General features: G+C 38.3%; 1 protein-coding gene across 8 annotated transcripts in view; it reads left to right on the top strand.

The window, feature by feature from the left end:
- Positions 1-24,057, top strand: part of DCUN1D4 (defective in cullin neddylation 1 domain containing 4) — a 47,759-nt gene that overhangs the window by 2,710 nt on the left and 20,992 nt on the right. For 2 of the 8 annotated variants that reach the window (XM_074904796.1, XM_074904797.1), the window contains 2 exons: positions 14,382-14,452; positions 15,383-15,422. In XM_074904796.1, coding sequence (XP_074760897.1) covers positions 14,382-14,452; positions 15,383-15,422 — 111 coding nt within the window. Of the gene's footprint in view, positions 1-14,381; positions 14,453-15,382; positions 15,423-16,271; positions 16,475-17,847; positions 18,159-18,442; positions 18,612-20,688; positions 20,719-22,035; positions 22,151-24,057 lie in introns of those variants that run through there. The other 6 variants (XM_074904792.1, XM_074904793.1, XM_074904794.1 and 3 more) reach the window with 6 other exon arrangements.

Consider the following 24,057-nt stretch of genomic DNA (forward strand, 5'->3'; position numbering starts at 1 on the left):
AGCGTGTTTAATAGTGTGGTTATTTCTTCTGCAATAAGTAAGACTATTATCAAGGGCTTCAAGCGGAACCCTTATATGAAATGTGCCAGCGTTTTTCTGATGGTGTCCAGTTAAGTTGTTTTATTTAAAATCATGGGTCTGAGCTTAAACAGAATTTCTACTTTTGGCTCCTAACTACCAGTTTGCTTAGTGTTTTTTATATATGTATAATTGTGTGTATATATATATATAAAAATATATATATTTGTTAGAGCTACAAGGCTTTAGCTTGCCCTCAGGAACCAGCTGGTGTGACACATGCTTCTGTGTCACTTGATGCAGATGTGCGGCTGCACAGACTGTGGGACTGTCTACTGCAGCTGCTCATTACTGCCCATTAGCTGTAGATTACCACTTCCCTTGCTCAACTGGTAAAGTAGGAGCACTCTCTAACCCACTCAAGTCAAATGTATCTGGTTTAGCACTTGCCACTTACTTAAATTGTCTAAACTGACGTGGCTGATTTTTGCCCATGACCTGTGCTGCTGGCAGAGCTGTGTGTTCTGTAACTTGGCAGAGAGGAAGAAGCAAACAGCTGGGGCACTAATGCTTTTGACTGGCATAACTGTTCCTAAGCTGTTGCAGATCCATCGTGATGTATACCAGATCTGCATGGCGCTGGATACGCTAGTAGTGCGTACATGACAGGGTTGCATTTCTGCTGATTTAGCTAGAGCACGAGATACAAAGTTTTTATTAGCTTTATGCCCTTTGTAGGATGACAGATGACACCTAATCTGGCATGGAGTTAAGAGTAGCGCTGGCAAACAACTCTCAGGCCGTAGCAGCAAATGATGCAGAACTAACTCACTGACACTTTTTAGAATTAATTTGTTGGTAGAGTATGAGTTAGACTGGATGAACACTTTGCATCAAATGGGTGTAAAATCAGTTTTGTATTAAATGCTTTGGAGCTCAGTTTCCTATATTCTTGAATTGTACACTGAAAGAATGTCTGTTCACAGTCCGAATAACATGGAATCACTGGAATGCTGTTTGATTTGGTAATATATGCTTTAGTAAGAGATTTAAATGAGCTCTTATTAACCACTTTTTTACTCATTCTTTTCCAGCTGAGGCTGGTCATTCCAGCTTTATTATATTCTGGCAAGAATCTCTGTTAGGAATACTTAGCAAATACATTTAGTAGGTACACACAAGTGGCATTTGCCAACAGAAACAGGTGTTTTGCACCAGCAATACACTTAGTGCTAGATCTTTTCTATAAAAAACCAAAACAGAACATCCAACTACCCCCCCCCCCCCTCCACCAAACCAAACCAAACCTAGAAAAACCCCATGAGCCAGTGTGTAGGGGTTTTATCCTGTATGTTAGTGTAGTATATGTTAGCATAGCTCTTAGTTGTTCCGAGTCAATTTAAGGTAAATGGAAATGCATTCAAACTAAAGTAAGTTACACAACTTGTGCACAGCTTAAATTGCTCTGAAATTCTCAATGAACTTTAAACTGCAGTAGCTCTTTTTGTAAACAAGCCTTCAGATCAGGGTACTTTTAAAATCCCAAGGTAGAGTAAGGATTTGTTTCTGTGGGAAAAGGTGAATGCTTTTCCCTATCCATTTAGCATGCAGTAATTTAAAAATTGTTGTAAATAAAGTTAGTGGCTGATTAGATGTGGTAATGCCAAATGTTAGGGGTGAATATGAAGGTTTACGTTAAAGTGATAAGTTTTTTTTAGTGTGGTATTATTTCAACCACATTTTGTTGTTTGGGTGTTTTTTTGTAGGTTTTTTTTTTTAATAGCTTAAATCACTCTGTGTTTTGCTTCAGAACATTTTAGGATGTTGTTTTTGGAAAATGTACACAAATTTGCAGCTGTGGGTTTGGATACTTCTGCTGTCAGCAGTAGCTCTGAGCTTGGTGCAGCTCTGCATGTATTTGTGCAGGAGCAATGTCCTGCAGCACCATGTCTTTAGCTGTAATGGCTGGGTTCTGTTGCTCCTCAAGCTAGGATGGATCATCCCCCTTCTCTTTCCATTTAATTGCATGTCCTTACTGTCTAGGCTGGAATTCACTTCGTTTTTCCTCACTTTCTGAATCGTGCCCTGTGTTCAATCCCACCAAATCAAGGGTGACCCTACTTTTCAAGCCTGTTCTTCTCTGCCTCCCCTGGCCCACATGCTTGCCCCATATCAGGGACTGGGAGAGAGGTCTCTTCTGCAGGCTGCCCTTGCTAAAGGGTGTCACTGCCTGTGGGGATTCAGCTACAGACACATTGGAAATGAATTCTTAATCCTGTTTTTGACAGGAATGCAGAGTCAGCTCCTAGCTGCTCTATACTGCAGTTTGGCAATCTCAGGTTTTAGGTGCGTGATGAAGTTTTTGTGTAAATGAAAACAAAACCGATGCACTTTTTTTCCTTTGTTTCCTGCATTTAGTAATGAACATAGAAATGCTGCTTCCTGAACATAAGTATTGAAGGCTTTCACCAAACTTTTAAGTTCATTAATCAACATAAATTGTCTTACTGTAGGATAATTCTGTAAGTAGACTACAGAGCATGAAATGGTGTAATTCATAGATGAAATGATTTTTTTGATAAGTAAAGTTTAGTTAAAATAATAAAGAAGACAGTACTTTGAACTTTATTTCCAGTACTACTACAAATTTGAAACCAGGGAACAAATAAAAATAAAAGCATAAACATTCCATTTTAATTTTCAGGAATGAGTTTGCCTAATGTGTGTTTTCTGTTGAATTTTTTTCAGAGAAGGTTAGAGAAGTTTACACACAATATTTGTACTGAGTCAGATATATCTTAGCAGTACTAAAAATTATTACTAAAACTACTTCCATACTTAATTTTTAATACAGAGTTGTATCTATAACATTTATATGGCATGCTTGTCTAGGATAAATATTTTTAGATCTGCCGTTACTGTGAGATTTTGCATAGGTTTTCTGTTTGCTCAGAAAAAAAAAATCTAGAAGCTTTTAAAGGAATCTTGGAGTCAGGTGCGGATCTGGTTTAGTACTGTTGTTAATTCTTTACTAGGATTTTAGTAGATTGTAGTGCACCCTGAAGCTGTGTCTTGTCCAAGCTTTAAAATGATAATTTTGGCAGGAGAAACTAAGTTAAAATTTTTGTCCAGGCAAGTAAGTGTCTATGTGCGAGTAGGCGCATAGGCAGAAATACTTTTTTTAGGTATTCATTTGTGGTTTCATTTAAGTAGTTTACCAGCACATTGTTCCCTCCAACAAAAAATTGGACTTGACCTTGAAAGTTTTTTCATTTCAGATAGGACAGTAGAGTATTCAAGTTCAGTTCATCTGCATCATTTGCTTATATTTCAGATATATTGAGTTTTTTGTTTGTTCATTGTATTTCATGTTTGTCTTGATGAGGGGCTGTGGAATGATTTTTGTGTAGTTTCTTACATAAGGAAGCCCAGCCAGCTGTTCTTTCTTTTGCCTCTCCATAACCGTCAGGTCCGTAGTGTTAACCTTAATCTATAATATTTTCAAAGTTATTTTTAAACTGTTTGCTTTTTACTTCTAAATTGTATATGATTGTGACTAATTGACTAACCCAGACTTTAACACTTAACGTTAAGTATTAATGATAAACTGCAGACAAAAGTTTGAATTCCATGGTATTAGGTTGGCTCTGGCATTTCTTTCCTTTCCAGATTCTGTATTTGCAATTATTTTACTCAGATTTTTTTTTTTTTTTCTTCAGCTGCTACATTCCGAATTACTGCAAAGTATTTAATACCATTTGGAATTTCCATTGCTTCAATCTTTGCTAAAGATAAGCTAAATCTACGTGAAGAATAATTTAATCAACAAAATATGTACGCTTGTTTAACATACACCTCTTAAAGTCTTAGCAAACATTCCAGCACATCTCTCTTCAGTATTCATGAAGCAAGCCCATTTCCTTCTTATCCCAGGTCAATAAACTGTGTGGTACTTTGCTGTAAAATACTTTAATACTTTTTTCTGCAGGAGAAAACCCAAAATATTTACAGACCGATTCCTGTGCTTTGAAACTCTTCTATTCAGGTGAAAAATAGCTTCCCACATGATTGCTTTCTTCATGTAAAGCTCATACAACCAAATGCTGAGTGTATAGCTTCATGGGATGTATCACTCTCCTCATAGTGGGGCTCGGAAGGACGGTTGGTTTGATTTAACATGTTGCTGCTGCCGCCACAAGAGACTCCTTTGCTTCCACTTGGGAGGACTTTTCTTGTTTCTTGCTCTGACTCTGTTTATCTGGTGTTAGATCTCCTTGGTGATCTAATTCAGATCACTGAGCTGGCAGGGTTTGTTTGTTTATATTTTTTGCGGATAAGATTCCTGGGGTGGTGGGCTGACCAAGGAGGTCAGGCAGGCACAGCTTGGAGGCTGGATAAGCTAGCGTGGAAGTTTTGGAGGTGGAAGATATTCCTGAAGCATACATCTGCAGGCAGCTGTTGAATCACCTGCTTGTCATGTTGACGATGCCACTGTCCCTTTGCTAGTTTTCAAGGTGGTATTATTTTTTGGTTTCTGTTCCTACGAAACCATTTTTTTCAAAATACGCCTTTTCAATGGCATAGGATGCAGTGTGTATCTTCCTTGCAGTATAGATACAGCGAATACTGTGACCAGTTCAGAAGGTGTCTTGAGCTGTAATTTAACTTCCTGATTCATTGGCTGCTGCTCATATTTGCTTTTGTAACAGTTACTGTAAAAGAAGCCTGTTTTCAGTTTTGGATAATATCCCTACTCTGCAAGCTTTCCCTGTAGAAGAGAGAAAACTTTGGACTCTGGTGCTCCGTATTCCTATGCATAAACCAGTCTTTATGAACTAAGGTGTGATGCTTGTATAAGAGCTGTAAAATGTATTTGTGTAACCTCTCCAAGTCCATCGTAGTTATGTAACCTATTTTTGAAGTAACAGCTTAAAATTGTAAGGATATTTCCAGTGTATGTGTGAAACACGCTGGTATGAATGATGCGTTTTGAAGTGCCTGGGAATGTTTTATTTCAAAGGCAATACCTAAGATACATTGTTATGTTTTGAGCTCAGGGTGCAACTGAGCACCACACAGCTGCTCACTCCACTCTTCCTCCACAGCGATGAGAAGGAGAAAATAAAGCAAAAGGCTCAGTGGTTTGAGCTCAGAGATCAACTGAGTACCACGCAGTTGCTCACTCCCCCTTTCCCCCCAGCACTGGGAAGGAGAAAGTAAAACAAAAAGCTCAGGAATTGAGATAAGGACAGGGAAGAATGATCCACCATTATGGTGACAGGCAAAAGACAGACTTGTTAGGAGAAGAAAAAAAAAAGAACATAAATTGAATACAGACACTAACAACACTTAACAGACAGAGTAGGACTGTAAGAAGCATTATCACATCTTGTAAACACCTTCCCCCATCCCTCCTTTCTTCCTGGGCTCAGCTTTGCTCCCAGTATCTCTACCTCCTCCCTGCCGGTGTCACAGGGGGCAGGGAATGGGGCGTGTAGTCAGTCCTGATACTACTTCTTCCTCAGGAGGGGAACTCCTGGCCTTCCTCCCCTGTTCCAGCCTGGTCCCCCCCTCACAGGAGAAAGTCATCCACAAACCAACTCTGACATGAGTCACTCCCATGGTTGTGTGGGTCACCCCTCTGTTTCCTCTTATTGCCAAACTACAACAGTGGGGTCTTTTTCCCACTGAGTCCTGGCCTTCTTTGGGCACAGACATCTGTGGGGGCATGGGGCCCCCACAGGCTGCAAATTGCTATCTGCTTCACTGTAGACCCCCCATGGGTGGTGGTGGGAGCGGCCCTGCTGTCCCACCACAGGATCCAGGGAAGTCTCTGATCTGCCACACCTCCCCCCCTTCTCGTCTTTTCTTTTGCTGACCTTGGCGTTCACACAGATGTTCTTGCAACTCCTCCTCACAAGTCCAGCTCCTCCTCCCAGGCTCCCCTTCTTAAATACATTATCACAGAGGCACAGCAAATTGGCTCAGCTGTGGTGCAAAGGTGGGTCCAGCTTGGAGCCAGGGAGCTTCGAGAAGCTTCTCACAGGGGCCCACTGCTGTAGGCCCCTCCCCTGCTACAAAACTGCCTGCCACACACACAAACCAGAACATGTATAATCCTAATTTTAAAATATTTTTCTATTGCTTTTAAGAGTACCATCTAAAAATTATTGTTTAATACTAGTTCAGAATAAAGTATTTGCTCATTGTGCTCAGTTTGTTACCTCCAGGTGTAACTGGTTAGTTTCTCTAAAGACTCATGTTTTGTAGATTTTAGCCTGAGCAGTGGGAAATTTTAAAATTCATATTCCAGAAATCTTAGTCTGATCTGGCAGTTAAGAAAATAAATCTTACGTTTTAATCTTGCCCTTCTCAGAATGGCTTTTATGTCTGTGTCCCCCCCCCCCCCTTTAAAAAAAAAATTCCTTTATGTTGAATTGAAGGTTGGCTAAGAAGCTTGGGGTGGGTTTTCTGCAGAATGGTTCTGCTTAGTATTGTTTGACTGGCAAAAATGGAACTTTATCGAGCACTTAATGGAGGAAAAAAATCTATCACCCTGTTTGACATGCAAGATCTCCCTATCGTATTGTGATACAATCTAGATTGTCTTTGACTTCATATAGATAAGTATATCTAAAGTTGAAAACTCCATCTTTGGCACTTCTGTCTTAAAGAAATTGTATTGCTGTGGTTGTGGATCGGAGACAATACATTAATAAATACGTACCAATTAGTGAAATGATACTGTCCAGCTAACATAATAAATGAAATATATACTTCCTAAAGTTATCTCTTGATTAGGTTTTTTTATTCACTGTGATAAGAGAATTCCATTAACGATGCATGTAACAAGTACACTTAACAGCAGGAAGTTCCCTCAGATCCACTTTTTAACTTCATAGCAGTGTACTTTACTGACTTGGGGATCTGATATTTAACAATAACTTTTATTTATCTTTAGATTCTGGGTCATCTTGAGTGTATTTTGAAAGCATAAATTTGAAATGCTTGGGATGGAAATGTGGGAATTGTGTTTTTGACCTTACTTGTGTTATAATCAGACAAAGCCAATTTTTATAAAAATATATAATTTTATTTGGGTTCAATAGGCAAAGCAGCGCTGGGTGCATGGAGAGCCGCAGCTCTGCCACACACACGCCGAGTTCCAAAAAGCAGCGTTTTTTTATACTCTTGTGCCATCGTCTTTAACCAATCTCCTCCCGTCAGATAGTTGTCCTGCTCTTTTCCATTGGGTCATTTGGGTTGCTGGGGTGCATGTCCTCCTCCTATTGGGTCTTTTGAAAGTCTCGAAGCCTTGGTCTCCTGGCGCGCTTTTCTCCTATTGAATTTTTTAAAAGCCTCATGGTTTCATCCTTTCGGCGGGCTTTTCTTCAAACAGCAGTTACATGTCAGCTCTAGGTGGGGTTTCTGAGACACGGTTACATTGTTCCAATCCGAATGGCCCACTTTACATTTAATTGTTTAACATTTACAGATCATTCAAGTGTACCTACCCGCCTTGCCCAGCCTAGCAAATTAGTTACAGTAGTTTATTACAGCACCCGCCTTGCTTAACTTTGCAAGTTAGTTACCATAATTTATTACAGTCCCCCCCCCCTTTTTTTTTTTAAATACCCTAATTTGCTAGTTAAGTTTAAAAATAGCTTCTCTAGCAGCCTCTAAAAAGGTGGGTATCTTCTAATTCAGTCTTTAGTCGGTGTTCGTCTTTTTGGGTTAAATCAGTATATTGTTGCCATAACATCATAAGTTGGACAGCTTCAATCCTGTTCTTAACAAGGTTAATTAATTTGTTCAAGATACAAAGTCCAAAAGTGAGAATTAATAAAATAATCAGGGATCCAATTAAGGTTGTTTTTATCTCCTAAAGGACTGAAAAACTTCATTCAAAATTATCATTTATCCGTATATTGCAATACCAGGATCCCATATCATTTTTCCATACATAGGTTTGATTATAAAAGTTGTTTCCGTATAATTGAGCATATTCAGTTTTATTTTTATTTGACCAAAATCCCTTGAACCCTTTGCTATGTCCCTGTTCATTAAGCCATAACCATATATAAATACCTCTATCTTTGTTGATCGATTTATGTATAATTGTCCACTGGCATTTACTCTCCTCTACATCAATTCCTCCTTTCTGAGTTTGGTTCACACAAAATCTGCCCTGATTCGGAAACTGGATTGGCCATGCTTTGTTTTCTTCCCAGGTAGTATTGTTAATATCACTGTAATTACTCACAATCTGCGATGGAGTAAGGGGTACAGAGACCCACGGCCAGCTGAACAGTCCTACAGGTCCTCCACAGACCCAACAGTGGTTTAGATTGACAGTTCTGCTTATTGTCTTGGCTAATAAAACAAATTGATTATCTTCAAGGGGATCATATGGAGCACTTCGACTTTCTATATTCATTACAGGGCTGATACATATAATTAGGAGAAAAAGGAAACCACGATAGTGAGGTCCGGGATGGCACATTTTTCTGTTTGTCCCTAGACCCATTGGGTTGCTGCCAACGGTCAGGTGTTTATCTTCTTAATAGCAAAAATGGAGGCCAACCCAGTCTTGCCCTCACTTTGAATTTATTTTTAGTCTTCTCCTTTTTGTAACTCTTATTCAATTTCTTATACAACTATATACAATGGCTTATACACTTATTTATAAAGCAGACACCACAACTTATTATAACAAACATTCAGGATTTTACAAAACTTCATAACAAATACCTTAAATTTTCTTGTTACCAATATAGAGTCCTTCTAATTATTCAGTTAGTCTTAATGTGTCCATCCCTTTGTTGATTCTGCTGCATTTGAAGCTTTAGGTCTCCCGGCGTTGATTCAATCTTCCACTGAGGCTCTTCTGTAACAGGTCCTTTTACCCTGGAAACTTGAGTCCACCCTCTCTCAGCAGTTCTTATAACAGTTTTTGTGGTTAATAGTACTAGAAATGGTCCTTCTTATCCATGAGATAAGCTTTCCTCCTTCCAGGTTTTAATCATTACTTCACCTCCAGGTTGTATTTTGTGTACTGCAAATCCTAAAGGAGGTGTCTGGGCTAATATGATCCGAATTAAATGCTCTTAGAATTCCAAATCGTGGTATAATTTGTTCCAGTTACTGATTGAGCAGTCTCTCTGGTGGTAGGAAAGGCTTCTACTCAGTGAGTTAATTGATCTACCATTACCAGCAAATATTTATATCTCCCAACTTTTGGTGGTTCTGTGAAATCTATCTGGACCCTCTCAAAAGGTCGATAAGCTGTTTTCCTTCCACCAGCTGCGGTCTGTCTCATAGTTCTTTTATTAATCTTTTTACAGGTTAAACAACCGTATGTAGTTTGTATTGCAGTTTCATATATTCCAACACAGCCAAAATATCTCAAGAAATGATCACTCAAAGCCTTAGTGCCCCAAGGACTTAATTTTCTACAATTTGTAATTTAGATTTTGAAACCTTTAATCTTTTTTTTTTTTTTTTACAAAGTTCAGCAGTTCTGTAGTCCCCATCCTGACATCATTCTCAGTTTGTCCAGCTATTAATAAATAATCTACATATTGTAAAAGCTTTATTTTTGAGGATGGCTTGAGCGTCTGCAGTACCTTTTTTTTTTTTTTTTTTTTTTTTTAATGCCTGCCCAAAAAGGTTAGGCGATTCTGTAAACCCTTGGGGAAGCACTGTCCATCTGAGTTGTTGTTTTCTATTATTAGATGGATCTTCCCATTCAAATGCAAAATAGTCTCTGTTCCCCTTGTCGTGTGTGTGTGTGTGTGTGTGTAGGATCAAAATGCATCCTTTAAGTCAATTACACTGTACCAAATATAGTTAGGGGTAGTTGGTTAAGCAGCATATAGGGGTTTGCTAACACAGGGAAACGAGCCACAGTTTGCTGATTTACAGCCCTTAAATTTTGCACCAATCTGTAAGATCTGTCTGATTTTAAAACCGGTAAAATAGGTGTATTATATGGAGACATACAAGGTTCCAATGTACCTTTACTTAATAATTCGTCTATAATTTGTTTCAGCCCCTCTTGACCCTTTAGGGGAATGGGGTATTGTTTTATCTGAATTGGTGTCTCCGGATCAATTATATCAATTTTAATAGGCTTTATTTTAAGCTTTCCAATCTCTCCTTTCGCATACCAGACTTTAGGATTTATCTTTTGCTCGTCTTTTCCCATTAATGTATAATTTAAAAAAAAAAAAGTTTCTTGTACTATTATTTTTTTAAATTCAGCTTCTGGTAGCAATAATAAATCCCCTCGGAATATTTTTTACAGTTGATTTTTTTCCGCGCCCCTATTTGCTAAAAATCCAAACTCTTCTCTCTGGGGCTTCATTTTATTTTTATCAAGCACTCCTTTGACGTCTTTTGTCCCCAGAAAACAGAGCTCCGACTCCGTTATTCTTCTTTAAACATCCTTTTATCCTGCTCCTGTTTTCTACAGTTCTGCTGTAAATGTCCCTTCTTTCCACAATAATAGCATGCTAATTCGTTTCCTCTGATTACTGCTCCTTACTTTTCACCACCCAAAGCTGCAGGTAAATCCATTAGAATGAGATCTCAGAGGTTTCTGACTGCTGCAAATATTTTCACCTTTGCTTTCTGCCTTTACACTTTCTGTGTTTCTTTAAGTATCTCCTGCAGACTCCGGTCTTGCCAATTGTATACTTTTTCTAACTTTTTCCTGATGGCACCTCACGAATTGGCTACGAATTGAGTGGGTTGTTTTTTGTTTTTGTGTTTTTTTTTTTTTGTTTTTTTTTTTTTTTTTAATAAAGCCTCTCCCACGGGGCGTGTCGGGTCTACCCCCGAATACATTTGTAAATTCTTTCTTAATCTTTCCAGCCAATCAGTGGGTGGTTCATCTCTCCCTTGATGTTTGCTAAAGACTTTATTAATGTTTTGCCCCCGAGGAATTGCTTCTCTAATGCCGGCCACTGTTAAATTTCTAAGGTCCCTCGTATTCTGTCGGCCCTGTTCTTGATGACCCCAGTTAGGGCGGACACTGGGCCAGTTCTGATCTGCCGGCGGCCCTGCTTGGTTTTGCAGTCCCCACAAACACATTCTGGCTGGTCTAATCATTTGCCTTTCCTTGGTCGTAAATAAAATGCTTAAAATGGACTGTACTTCTTCCCAGGTGTAAGTATTGGGACCTAAAAATTGATCTAACCTCTCAGCTGCTCTGAGAGGATCATCTATAGAGTCCCCATTTCTTTTTTTTTTTTTTTTTTAATTTCGTCCATCGGAGGTGTTTAACGGGACTGCCACAAATCCGATGCCTCCTTGATTGCCTACGAGGGGTACCTCCCTTAAGGGTTATAAAGAAGCTCCCTCAGTTACGGCAGTTTTACTTCTTGTATATGCAGCCGGAGGTAGAAGGGGAACCGCCGGGGCAGTTAAAGCCGCCGGAGCAGTTAAGGCCTCCGGGGCCGTTAAAGCCGCCGAGGCAGTTAAGGCAGCCGGAGTTGTTAAGGCCGCCTGGGCCAGGGCTGTTAAAGGCGCCGGGGCCGGATAATTAAAGAATGGAGACGGCCAGTTATATAGTGGTTCCCATTCATGATCTTTCTCTATCCCTTCCTTGTTCTTATCCCCTTTTTCTTCAGATTTTTTCAATCCTTTTTTAGTGTAAGTATTGAAGCTGGATAAGGACATGAAGTCCTGATCCACAATTTTGCATAATCACTTTCTTCTCAACTAAAAGGTTTTCTTGAGTAAACATATGTACTGAAAGCCTGGCAAATCCAGTCTTCAAAAGATCAAAAAGTAGGCCAGAAGACAGGTGGGTTTAAAGGTTTCTTCGGCCATTCAACCATAAAATATTGGACTAATTTTAATTTACTTTTTCCTTTTCTAGGACCACTTTCATACCAATTTCTAATCATTATGCCTAATGGACTATCTGGTGGTATATTCAGTAATTTACTTTTTTTTTTTTTTTTTCCTGGTCCCGGGTTTTTGATTCCTTTTGACCCACCTAGGGGTTTTACTGTGGCAACTCCTACAGCCCCTGTAGGGGGTTGGATCCAGGGTGTTGGGCCTCTTACCCATCCATGTATCCTTTGGGAATTTTCTAAGGCAATTCCTCTTGCCTTAGGAGTTTTCTACGGCAATTCCTCTCGCCTTGGGAATCTCTACGGCAATTCCTCTCGCCTTGGGAATCTCTACGGCAATTCCTCTCGCCCTTAGTTACCGGTGAGAGTGTCTTGCGGGGGGCTGAACCCTTTACCCACCCACGTACCCCTAGAACCCGTGCTCCCACCCACGAATCCTATAGGATCCACTTCGGTCCTTCACCGGCCAAATCCCTCGCGGGAGTTTGGAACTGCGATTAGAAGACCTCCATGCTCGATTCGGAACTCAAAATCCTGGCTCCAAAACTACTTTCGTTTCCAGAATGAGGTTCCGTCTCAATCACACTCTCACTCACAAGCAACCGAATCCCACCCAACCAAACGGTATGCCTTATACTCACGACTCCGTCGTCTGCGTTCGGATCTTCATGCACCAGAATTACGGGTATTTAATACTGCAGTCTTTCCTTTGGAGCTCCAATTCCTTTGACTATTGCTTCTCTTTTGTCCGTTCATCTCTGGAGACTGACCCAGACTGCTACTTTCGAGCCACAATCTGTGGGGCGCCCCTCGAGAAGCCACAGTCCAGGAAAGCACACTGAGATCACGTCAGGGTCACCAAATTGTTATAATCAGACAAAGCCAATTTTTATAAAAATATATAATTTTATTTGGGTTCAGTCAATTTAGGGTGGGAAGCAATAGGCAAAGCAGCGCTGGGTGCATGGAGAGCCGCAGCTCTGCCACACACACACCGAGTTCCAAAAAGCAGCGTTTTTTATACTCTTGTGCCATTGTCTTTAACCAATCTCCTCCCGTCAGATAGTTGTCCTGCTCTTTTCCATTGGGTCATTTGGGTTGCTGGGGTGCATGTCCTCCTCCTATTGGGTCTTTTGAAAGTCTCGAAGCCTTGGTCTCCCTGGCGCGCTTTTCTCCTATTGGATTTTTTAAAAGCCTCATGGTTTCATCCTTTTGGCGGGCTTTTCTTCAAGCAGCAGTTACATGTCAGCTCTAGGTGGGGTTTCTGAGACACGTTTACATTGTTCCAATCCGAATGGCCCACTTTACATTTAATTGTTTAACATTTACAGATCATTCAAGTGTACCTACCCGCCTTGCCCAGCCTAGCAAATTAGTTACAGTAGTTTATTACAGCACCCGCCTTGCTTAACTTTGCAGATTAGTTACCATAATTTATTACACTTGCATCTTGTATTAGCTACTGGGCAAAGCCAAATTAAATGTCTCACAGTGGAAATGCTTTAATGCATTAACTGCTCAGTGACTCCAGACACACAAGTTTTCACATACAGAAGAACTGAGATACTTTACTTGTCATATAGTACGGGTCTCTAATGAGAGTGATTTTATGCAGGAGTTCTAGTGGGGTTTTGCTGTTAGTTTATTTAAATGGAAATATTGTATAGTAGTTGGCTGTCTTTGATCCCTGTCAGCTGGTCTGTGTCCAGCTTCTGAGATTCTTGTTGGTTTGCATGGTCTCTCTGCCCAGATCGCAGTTGATCTTTTTTTGTAAATTACTTATTTTTCAATTTTGTCCTCGACACATGTCTAGCAAAAATAGACGATTTAAAAGAATAGAAAAAATGAGTTTGTCACTATTTTGCAACTGAAGCAAACTTAAGTGTTTTATTTTTGGAGCATGGAAGCAAAGTTAACATCTGTGCTATGGCTTCTTTCATGAAGGATTGGAATATTTTATTTTTGGTTTTATTGGGTCTGGTCTTAACAGCTGTTGTATTGTGACCTTTGGTTTGTTATATAAAAGTCATGTTTCAACTGTAAGTGTATTCCAGTCACTTGGTTTTGCAAGGAAATTAGTATAAAGGCAAGTACGTGTGTATGAATTAAATTATTTTTTAAAAAAACCTTTCATTTTTAGTAATGATTTTAGAATGTTACATGGTACTTAAATTGTTTTTGGAATAGATGGAACAGAAGGACTGGGTAGCATGGAAATTATAATGATTCCCAATTTAAAGGAAAAAAGTGGCAAATACTTTTTATTTTTTAATATAATTTTGCATTTAACTATAGTTAACTCTAGTTCTGTTTTGCTGATGGTCATAAGAAAAATGCATATGTGGGATATCTTTTGCAGACTTCACTTACTGATTCCACTTGGTGTTGAAAATGTTGATGCTGAAAAAGTGTTAATAAAACAAACAGAACGTTAGAAGATTGTAGTTGCTACAGCTGGAAACCAGAGTTTAAAACTTTGTTTGTTTGTTTTTCCCCTTCTAGATTTTCAACTGAATTCTCACCTATCAACACTGGCAAATATTCACAAGATTTACCACACCCTCAATAGGCTGGTAATGACTTGCCATTTTCTCTAACCAGAATATCTAGGGCTTTAGTCCAGAATGTTTGGTGATTGAAAACACTAAGTGATTACGCTTTCAAAAACTATGGCTGCCTTTTTATATGACAGGCTGTTGGGTTTGAATCCTTTAAGAGATAAGCAGTAGTACTAAAAGGTGAAATATTATACACCCAGGGTCAGAGTGGAGTTTGAGCACTGTTTGCTGCAACATTGGATTTAGATGATGTCTCTGTAGAAGCAGCTTTTCTAGATACACGGAATAATGGTAATCATTATAGTTATCCAATTTCTTACAGTTATTGTGGAAAATGTATTGAATGAGCAACTTGTCCTCTTACAACCATACAAAGAGTGAAACAAGATCTTTTTGAAGATTGTCTCTGCTTGTTTGCATTTGCATTTGTTTTATTGGAACCGTAGTTGGAAATGCTGATATGACTTCTGTTTGTGCACTGCAAATTTAGTGAAAAAGACAGTGCCTAAAGGGGTAACTGATTTCCAAGATTTCAGTTAGTTTTTAATCAGTTTTCTTTAGAACATGCATGTGTGTTTATCCTTAAGAAAAGTCATTTCTGTGGTAAACGGTAAATCCAGTCTTTCTAACGCTGCATTATTAATGGAGTTGTTCAATACAACAATGGGAAAATTGCCCATACAGTGGGTAGTTATTTCCACTCTTGAAACAGTTTGATATATTTTTGTTTAAAAAAAAAATATCGAATTTTTCAAATTATTTCAAGATTGTTCTTGAACTTTTTAGATAGATATGAATGGAAAAGACAAAGGAAAGCTTTGAAGTCTTAGGTAGATGCTCCTTAAGTAATTAAGATGACTATTAATGTCAAATAAAGGTTAAAACCAGTACTGAACAATGATGATCACCATCTTGTTTAACTGTGTCATTCCTACTTTCTTGCAGAATCTGACAGAGGACGCTGGTCAAGACGATCACCAGACAGGTATTTAATAGGGCTGTAGTAGAAATAGATTAAAACAATTTAAACATTCTTCATCAAAGAAGTCTCTCTAACATCATTGGAAATTGTATTTTAGGAAGCTAAGGGAGTTTTAGAAAACAAGTGCCAGGATTTTTTAAAGTTCTCTTCAAAATAGTTGTTCTTTTAATTTACCCATTTGTGAAGGACTCGCACAGGTTTCAGCAGTATCTGTCATTTTGCTATTTCTTAGTGTAAGTACTTTAGAAGACTCTCTGAAAATTTTCTCTCACTCCTTGGACTCAAACCATTAGACTAGCAGAATATCCATGTTCTTACAGTGTTTTGACTCTTGAAAGAACATTAGTGAGAACAGAGCAGAAGCAAGACCTCTTGTGGCTATTGCGATGCCTGTGACCGAGTTTAAATGATGTGCTCCAAACAATCCAGCTTTTTTCTTGAGTGGTTTTGATTCAGGTTGTTCCTGTTTCTTGTGCAGGTGTTCAGTCAGTGTCTAAGGGCTATTTATGAGTCCTAAACTGCTTTCGGTTCAATAAAATGTCATAATTTTTTGAGGCCTTCATCTCTGATACCTGGTACTAGTTTGCTGCCATTCTTGATTCATCATCAACAGTTGTGCTTTTCTGACTTGATATCTTGCAACATTTGTTACTTTAATCTGCGCTTGTTATTTATGAGCTGGCTTCTTCCTTGATTTCTTTCTCTTCCTTCCTTTCTGTGTTTCAGGCGTGATACCTAAGGAGGAAGGAAAATAACTTACTGGCTTCAAGCCCTGATCACTCAGCAGAACTGTTCTTTAAAACTGACCATATCTATTCTACCATCTGTCTTAAAGGTTTTGTCTATCCTTAGGTGCTGGCTGTGTTTGCTGATGTTACCTTGAGTGCTTAAGAAAGCGGAGAGAGCTGTCAGCTTCTCCTGGAGATTTCTGGGACACATTTATAAATCTAGCACACTCTTAGCCTCGAGCAATGAGAAGAGATGCATAGGACTGCATTGTTGGGATCAGACAGAGCTCACTTAGGGCTTATGTATCCTCTTCCATGCTGTGACAGGTGACTTTCTTTCATAGTTGAACTATATTAACTTAGCCACAAAAGACTTCTATCAAATATTTTTCCTTCAGCATGGTTAGTGATTTGATACTTGAAATTAGCTGATTGTATACCTGAAAAACCTCTGCAAAAGAGGTTGAGGTAGGTAGTTCAAGACAGTCAGAGGTTTTATTGTCCATATGTTAGAACTGATGTCCACTCCCGTATCCTGATGGAGAGTTGGAATTTTTCCCTTTGTGATCCAGGTGCTCAAACACATGCATACTGATTTAATGTATGAAAGTACACTCCATAATCTTTGTTTACTTCTGATCACAAAAAGCTCTTGTGAAGCTTTGAGGTAGTACCCTTCTGTCACTAATTGATCATTGAGTCTAGGTGTGCTTAAGGTATTTGGAATTGGTCTTATCTCTTTCCTAGCACCTCTGTCATAGAGGTCAGTATAAGAAATTAGCCTCAGAACTCTCATCTCTATTGGAAGATGTTTGAGCGTGTTACTGGTTTTGATGAACTGCTTTATATGGACACTCGCAGTTTTCTGACATAACTATCCTGGTTAATGTTATTACATCATGGGCCCTGCTTTTGGAATGACCTAATGCATATATTAATTTAGTTGAGATTTCTAAAAGCTATTTAAAAAAATCTGAGTATTTCAATTTTAGGTTAATATTTATAATGAGCTTTTAATACATACTACATTTATTTCAAAGCGGTTGTTTCTGGGCAATCAGTGAATGTACTGGACATCTAAATTAATTTTAAGCAAATTATGTCTTTTCTAAGTATTAGCCACTTTTCTTTTCTGGAAACAGTTCCTAAATGTGTAAGAGCTAGAGAGTGGTAGTTTCAAAATTCCTTCAGTGATTTGTGAGTGAAGATGGACCTCACTTGAAAATTCCAGTCACCTATAATAATTACAGTCTCATAAAATGTGTTAGCATTTAGTGTGCATATATATCTGAAAAAATAAGGTAGGCTGTGAGTGTGTCATGGGCTTTTGCCTTTTCAGCTGTTCACAGGGGTAAGAAAAGCAAGCATTCAGATTCTGTAAACAATTTCTTTTTCTTCTAGTGTGTATTTGCATTAACTTGGAAAACTTTAGAATTTTAAGTAATAATTGTTTTAATGTCATAACTACAAATCCAGCAACTTGTTAATAGCTTAAAGTCATAATTTGGTTATTAAATTGTGACTTAATTACCTATCCAGACTACAATGTCTTTAAAAGTAAAAGTACACTTCCTGTTTTCACCTGGCTTGTTTTAAAGAACGAGGTCATGTCTTCATCAAAAGCAAGGCTTCACTGCTGTTCCTGAAGCTTTTGTGTGTGTGTAAATTACTTTTGCCTCTACTATTTTTTGTTGTTTTAGAGAAGAAAGCCCTCTTGAGTCCAAAGCAATTCTGTAGTGTGGAATTCAAGATAGACAAGATAATTTTTCCTTTTACAACAAGATTGCAAGCTGTTTGGTGTTTTGATGAGTATCTTAGTTTTCTCATCTTGTATCTGAAAAATTATGGTTGTTAACTGTGCTTGTGGTGGTCTTGTTGCATCATTAAGTGAGCAGCTCTATCTTTCCAATTGCCTCAGCATTCACAGTTTCTAATTATTTTTCCTTTGAAACATCCCTCTACTTAAGCATCAGAAGAGCAGGATTATTCACAGGCATTATCTAGAGAGAAGGTGAAAATTACATGTGTGTAAATCACTTCTGTAGGTACACAGCTTGTAGAATTATTATTTATTGACCTCTGTTTTTGATTTTGTGTTTGTTCTGGTTTTGTTGCTATTCTAGGAGTGTTCCTCCCTTGTGGTGATTATTGTGCATGTTGTTTTAAATTCCGTAGGGTGAATTTTAGCTCTTGAGTTGATACTTCCCTTTGGTAGCTTTGTCCCCTGCAAATTGTCTCCTGCAAATTTGGAAGTACTGAATAGAATGTTTGGCAAACAACATTTATACTCGGCAGGCTTTTGGCTGATGGTGGCCTATTCAGCAGCCATTTGGAGGCTCTACCTTGCAAATGCTAGCTTCAAGTGTCAAAAAAACAGTGAGAACTAGGAGGGTTCTGCCAATCTTGATTTGAGACCCAGGAGTAAGAAACTTTGAAGATAATCACATCAGAGAAGCTGCACTCGGTAAGTAAAGTTCCTGTCAAACTTTGCATGAAGTTGGAGGGAGCTGCATGTTTGTTTGCAGATGATCAGACCTTTGAGAAGTGAAATGAGTTGTGAAAGGCTATACCTAGAAAATACATGTAGAATTATAAATCTTTGTATAGGAAAGGTTAATATTGATGCTACTTAGTGAGCTATACTGTAAAATAAGAAATCACAAGAATTTAAAGCGGAAAAACCCCAAACTCTGATAGTTTTTAACTGTAGATGGAAATAAAAGATAGAAATACTTTGCTGGTTTAACTTTCAGAGTTTGTTACAGGGAAATTGTAACTGCCCTTCAAATTCAGTGTTCTGATCTAGTAATAAAAGGAAATAATTTGAAAGTAACATACGGTGTTTTTTAGTAGTTTAGAGAACATTCAGCAGTTAAAACATAGTGAAGACTTGTTCCAAACATCAGTTATTAAGATGTCAAATCTCTGAAAGCATGTACAGTGTGTTTGTCCACCTGGTGTCTCTGTGTGTGTTTGAGTGGGGTGTACATGTGCACTTAGTAGCCACTTACCAACTTCTGAGCTATCTCTTTTCTTCCCTTTTCTGTCAGTTTGAGAGCTGCAACAGAATACATTCAAACCAGGAAAGGGTGCAAGTTTTTCATATGAGTCCCTAGAGAAATTGGGTTATTGTGAATTCTATTATCAATTTAAGCCTTTAAAACAAGTTCAGTGATATTCCTAAAAATGTTCTATCATTTAATGAGGAAAAGACTTCAAGCAGGAATTCTTGGGTTAAATTCTTTGGTTTGTATGGGGTTGCAGATCTGACAAGATTATTTGCCTTTTCTATAACTGTTTTACTTTATTTTATTTTCATCTTTTGCTATGTTTCTCATGTCACAGAGGCTTTGCATATTTCTGTTCCCAATCAAATAACCCCCATGGCATGGAGGTTGGAACTAGATGATCTTTAAGATCCCTGCCAAACCAAACCATTCTGTGATTCTATAAACTGGACAAACCTGGTGGGGTGGGGTGGATTTTCTTGCATTTTACCAGCATCCAGTGCCTGTGGCCATCATAAACAGATTTTTTAAAAAACAGACATTTAAAACCAAAGGAAACTCAAAGGAATGAGATAGCTACAGGTTGTACTCAAGTACATACATATTTTCCAAAATAAGGTGTTCATTAGCACACATTTTCATTTATTAAGTTTAGTGTGTGTCTGAGTCTGTTGGCTGTCTCTAGCCATCTGTTAAGATCTGCTGTCATCTTGAGTTTGTGTAGGCTTGCAAAAAATACTTTGCAGAGAATTTAGGAACTTGATCTAAAAAGCCATGAAGCATCACACTTTCAATAACTTACGGGAATACAATTTTGCGATATCGTTAATTTGCAGGCATAATCAGATGGAACAAATGACATTCAACAGGTCAGGTTCCTTAGGTTCTTTAATCTGGGCATACTGTGAGTTTTTGATGGTCTCTGGTTTACCTGTTTCAAATATATCTGATATTGGTGAGGAGAAGAAATACTGTTCTTTTCCTTTTGTAACAGAAATACTGTTCTTTTTCCTTTTGTGCTTCTAGAAGTATATTCTTCTGACACAGCCATTGTGATTTTTCATGTGATAGTAGTTTATGGAGTATGATGCTTGGAAGTTTTTTGATAACTAGTTAAATTATAATTTTAATTTACAATACTCTTAAAACTTTATTTCTAAAAGATAGTATAGATATGGCAGTACTTTCCTGAAAGGGTGCTAGAGTGGGGGAGCTTCATGGGAGAATGAGGGGGAAGGAAAAAAGGAATACAGAAGAAGAATTTTTTAATTGGAGAGAGTATTTTTTGAACTAGAGGGATTAATTTTCTTAATAGAAATGAATATAAAGGTAAGACCAAAGAAGTGCGAAAGCTTGATTAGTTGAAACCCAAGTTAGTTCCTCTTGATGTAAAAACTGGTTTGAACATCTTGCCTAATACTAGAAAAATCCGTACTTTCATATGCATAGTTTCAGTGCATGTTTTAAAATAAAGTACATGTAGCAAAGCCGGTGAGGCTGTAAGATTCCTTACATGTGTTTCTCCTATAACAGGAGAGAGACTTTCAAAGATACGAAGAATAGGTAAGCAAAAGATTGCTGTTAGTATTTGTTGGGAATTGGGCCTCTGATTTCAGTCTCCTCCCTTGATGTCAAAAAGTGGTCAGAGTTTTATTGCTTGCTTCTGTGCTGTGATTTAAAACAAAAGATTTTGTGAGCATCTTAATAAAGCATAGCTAAACTTGGGATGCTGTTGAACCTAAGAGAAGGTAGCTTAGGCATGCTGGAGTTCTTCATATTTACTTGCAAATTTCTTTGGCATTGCTTTGTGTCTGGATTTTTATACCTCACCACTCTCTCTTCCTTTCCTTTTAAAATTCTCTACGTAACACTTAGAGCTTTGATAGCTCTTTGAGCTGCACTTACACACACCTTTCTCAGGTGACCACGTGATCTTCAGTATATGAAAGTAGGACAGAATTTTGCCTGGAGTGTTAGCCTACCGTTTTCATGAGACAGCAAAAGCAATTTAATGACTCGCTGTGGTCAAAAGGGCTGGTCCTGTGCTCTTTCTTGTGCTAATGTACAGAAAGTTGTTATTCTTTTTTTGCTTGGGTTAATTATCTACAGGTTTGGTGAGCTGGATTGGCACACTGAAGAGTCACCAGAGACATACATAGGAGTATATAGCTGAGAGAAGGGGAGGGAAAGACTGCCACTTGATTGGTATCAGTGTCTTGAATTGGCTGTTTCCTACTTGGGGACCTTCATTCTTTGAGAACTATCCAGTCCAAGTGATACAGCCAGCCGCTTATTTATTCCCCTAGTGGTTGCTGAATGTCTCTGCCCCTGTGCCCCTGCCCCCACCTCCAAGAAAGAAAAGAAAAAAAAACAAAAACAAAAACAAAGAACGAACAAACAAAACCTTTCCTACCCCTTACTCTCTGTATCATAAAAAATTTGGGGCTTAAAAATTAAAAAGGTCCTGTTTTCTAGAGGTAGGTGCTCTAGTTTATTAGTCACATCTGTGTTTCAGAAAGTAATGAAAACTCTTAAGTTCTGATTTGAATAAATGAGTAAAAATTAGGATGCCTTTTTGAGGACTTAAATACTTCTTCAGGATAGTCTCAGTTCTTGACTTCTGTTAGGCTGAACTAGCATTTAGCCCTACTGTACATTTTGGTATATTACTTTTGGCCTTAACTGAAATATGGTCATAGAACACCATGTAAAAGTGAGATGGATTTTGCTTATTTGAAAGGAGACCATTTATTTTGTAATTTTTAAATCCACTAACTTCCTCCCTTTCCTTCCCTTTGTAATATGCCTATTAGTGGACGCAGTTTATCTGGTCTGCAACAGTTTCATTTCTTGTACTGGTGTTTTTAATTCCCTCTGTAGGAAGTCTCCGGTCTTGCAGTTCATCAGACTGCTTTAGTAAAGTGATGCCTCCAAGGAAAAAGAGGAGACCTGCAGCAGGAGATGATTTATCTGCTAAGAAAAGTAGACATGATGGGTATGTCATCTTACCATGAGCTAAGACTGATGGAATATCTAAAGTTGAATAGCTGATATGATCATGTTTTTAAATACTAATGGAAATGGTGTTCAAATTTGCTTGGTTTCTCAGTGTGGAACCATAGCCTGTGATTGAACTGTGGGATATTGATAAACACGTCTAGGATCAGTTTGCATCTCACCTTTTTCTAGTTGTACAAGAAGCTTGTAGGGAACTTCTTCTTGTTTTGGTTTGCCAGCTGTCAAAACACACTTGTTTGTTCAGAACAGCTTCTAAGAGATACAGTAATACCTTCCTGTATACGTGCATAAGATCTGGATTGGGCATTCTCAATCTACAGCCAGTCAGAAAAATGAACGTAGTTGTAGCCTACTCAGCTCTTACTTCAAGTCCTGCTAGTCTCCCTCTGTAATGTTGTGATCTGATGCTGATATGTAAGGGAAAGGTGAAGATGGCCCAGTCAAGGTGATAGCCAGTGGTGGAGTGGTGACTGAGGTAGTGCTGCTCAGCTTCCCTCTGGGCGACAGAAGCAAAAGCGGGTTATAACTGTGCACGAGCAGTGTATTCTTTTGACATAGGTGTTGAGTAGCTGAGACTTCTGCAAGCATTGGATTTCCAGTATGTGTATGTTCAGTCATCCTCAGTCATTTAGAAACCATTGAATGTGCTCCTTGTACGCAAGATAGTAGCTATTTATGCGCGCTACTTTCACATCTACAAGTACACTCCTGCATGATAGGTGCAGGACTGTCCTGATGTTGAAGAGTGATGTATAGAGCCAGAAAGTTTGGTTGCCACTTCATCATTCAGTAGAATTTGAGCTCTATTACATTCATGTATTACTGGTGACTCAGAAAACATAGGCTTCCATAACAAGTATCTACAGGAAGGTAAAAAGATGCACTTCTCTCCTAACTGTCAGCCTGAAATCAGTCTGGGTGTTTTCCTTTTTATTCTCCAGCATGAGTAAGAAAAATGCTGGTAGACAAATTAAGCCTCTGCTTATGCCTCTATAACTCCATTGTGTTTAATAGGGTTGCACAACTGTAGCTGCACTGGAATTTATTAAATGATCTGTTGATGCAGAAGAAAGAGATTTCAACTCTCTCTTTCATTGCATGCGTAACACTAGCAAGAACAAAAAACCAGTACATTTTCTTAATATATTTGCTGCTTTTCAGAAATAATAAAAGCTAAATAGTTGATAAAGAGCATTACAGCTTATTCTAAGATATGCATATAATATGGAAGCAGAATGAGGATAGAATGTTTCTAGGATTGTAAGTAGACAGGTTCACAAAATTCAAGTCTACTTCTGATGGTAAAACAAAACAACCCCAAACCCTTATAAAATAAGGTTGTCTTTAAATAAGAGATACTGATTTGTGTAATTCAAATAAGAAAATGATGAGAAACTGATTTCTTAGTTTATCAGTAGTACATATATAATAATTTCTAAGAGCTTTTTGAAAGCATAATTTGAAGGATTTTTTTTTATATCTCCCTTTCAGTTTATAACTAATGGATCTAGTCCTCATTCTACTGCCATATAAGGCTTTTTTAAAAGGAAGACCTCAGTCTGCTTTTAGAAGTAGAGGTGAAACCAGATCTGCCAGCTGTGGGCCACAGGGCAATATTATTCTCTGATGTGGTTCCAATTTTTGTCTTCTTCCTTAACTTCTAAAGGTTTTTAGTCTTTTCTTGCTTCCCAGTGTATAAGTTCATTTTTTTTTTGGTCTTCAAGAAAACAATTTTTATTTCAGCATGACTGGCAATATGAGATCATTTGCTGAACATTCAGCTCAGTCTTGGACCTCTCTTTCAGGGAAGGCTTTTTTCAAATTTGGCTTATGACCCTGTAACTGTCTGTGAAAAGCTAGACAAAGAGCAAGCTCTCTTCTACT

The sequence above is a fragment of the Athene noctua genome, chromosome 4 (genome assembly GCF_965140245.1).
Source record: "Athene noctua chromosome 4, bAthNoc1.hap1.1, whole genome shotgun sequence".
NCBI classification, from domain to species: domain Eukaryota; kingdom Metazoa; phylum Chordata; class Aves; order Strigiformes; family Strigidae; genus Athene; species Athene noctua.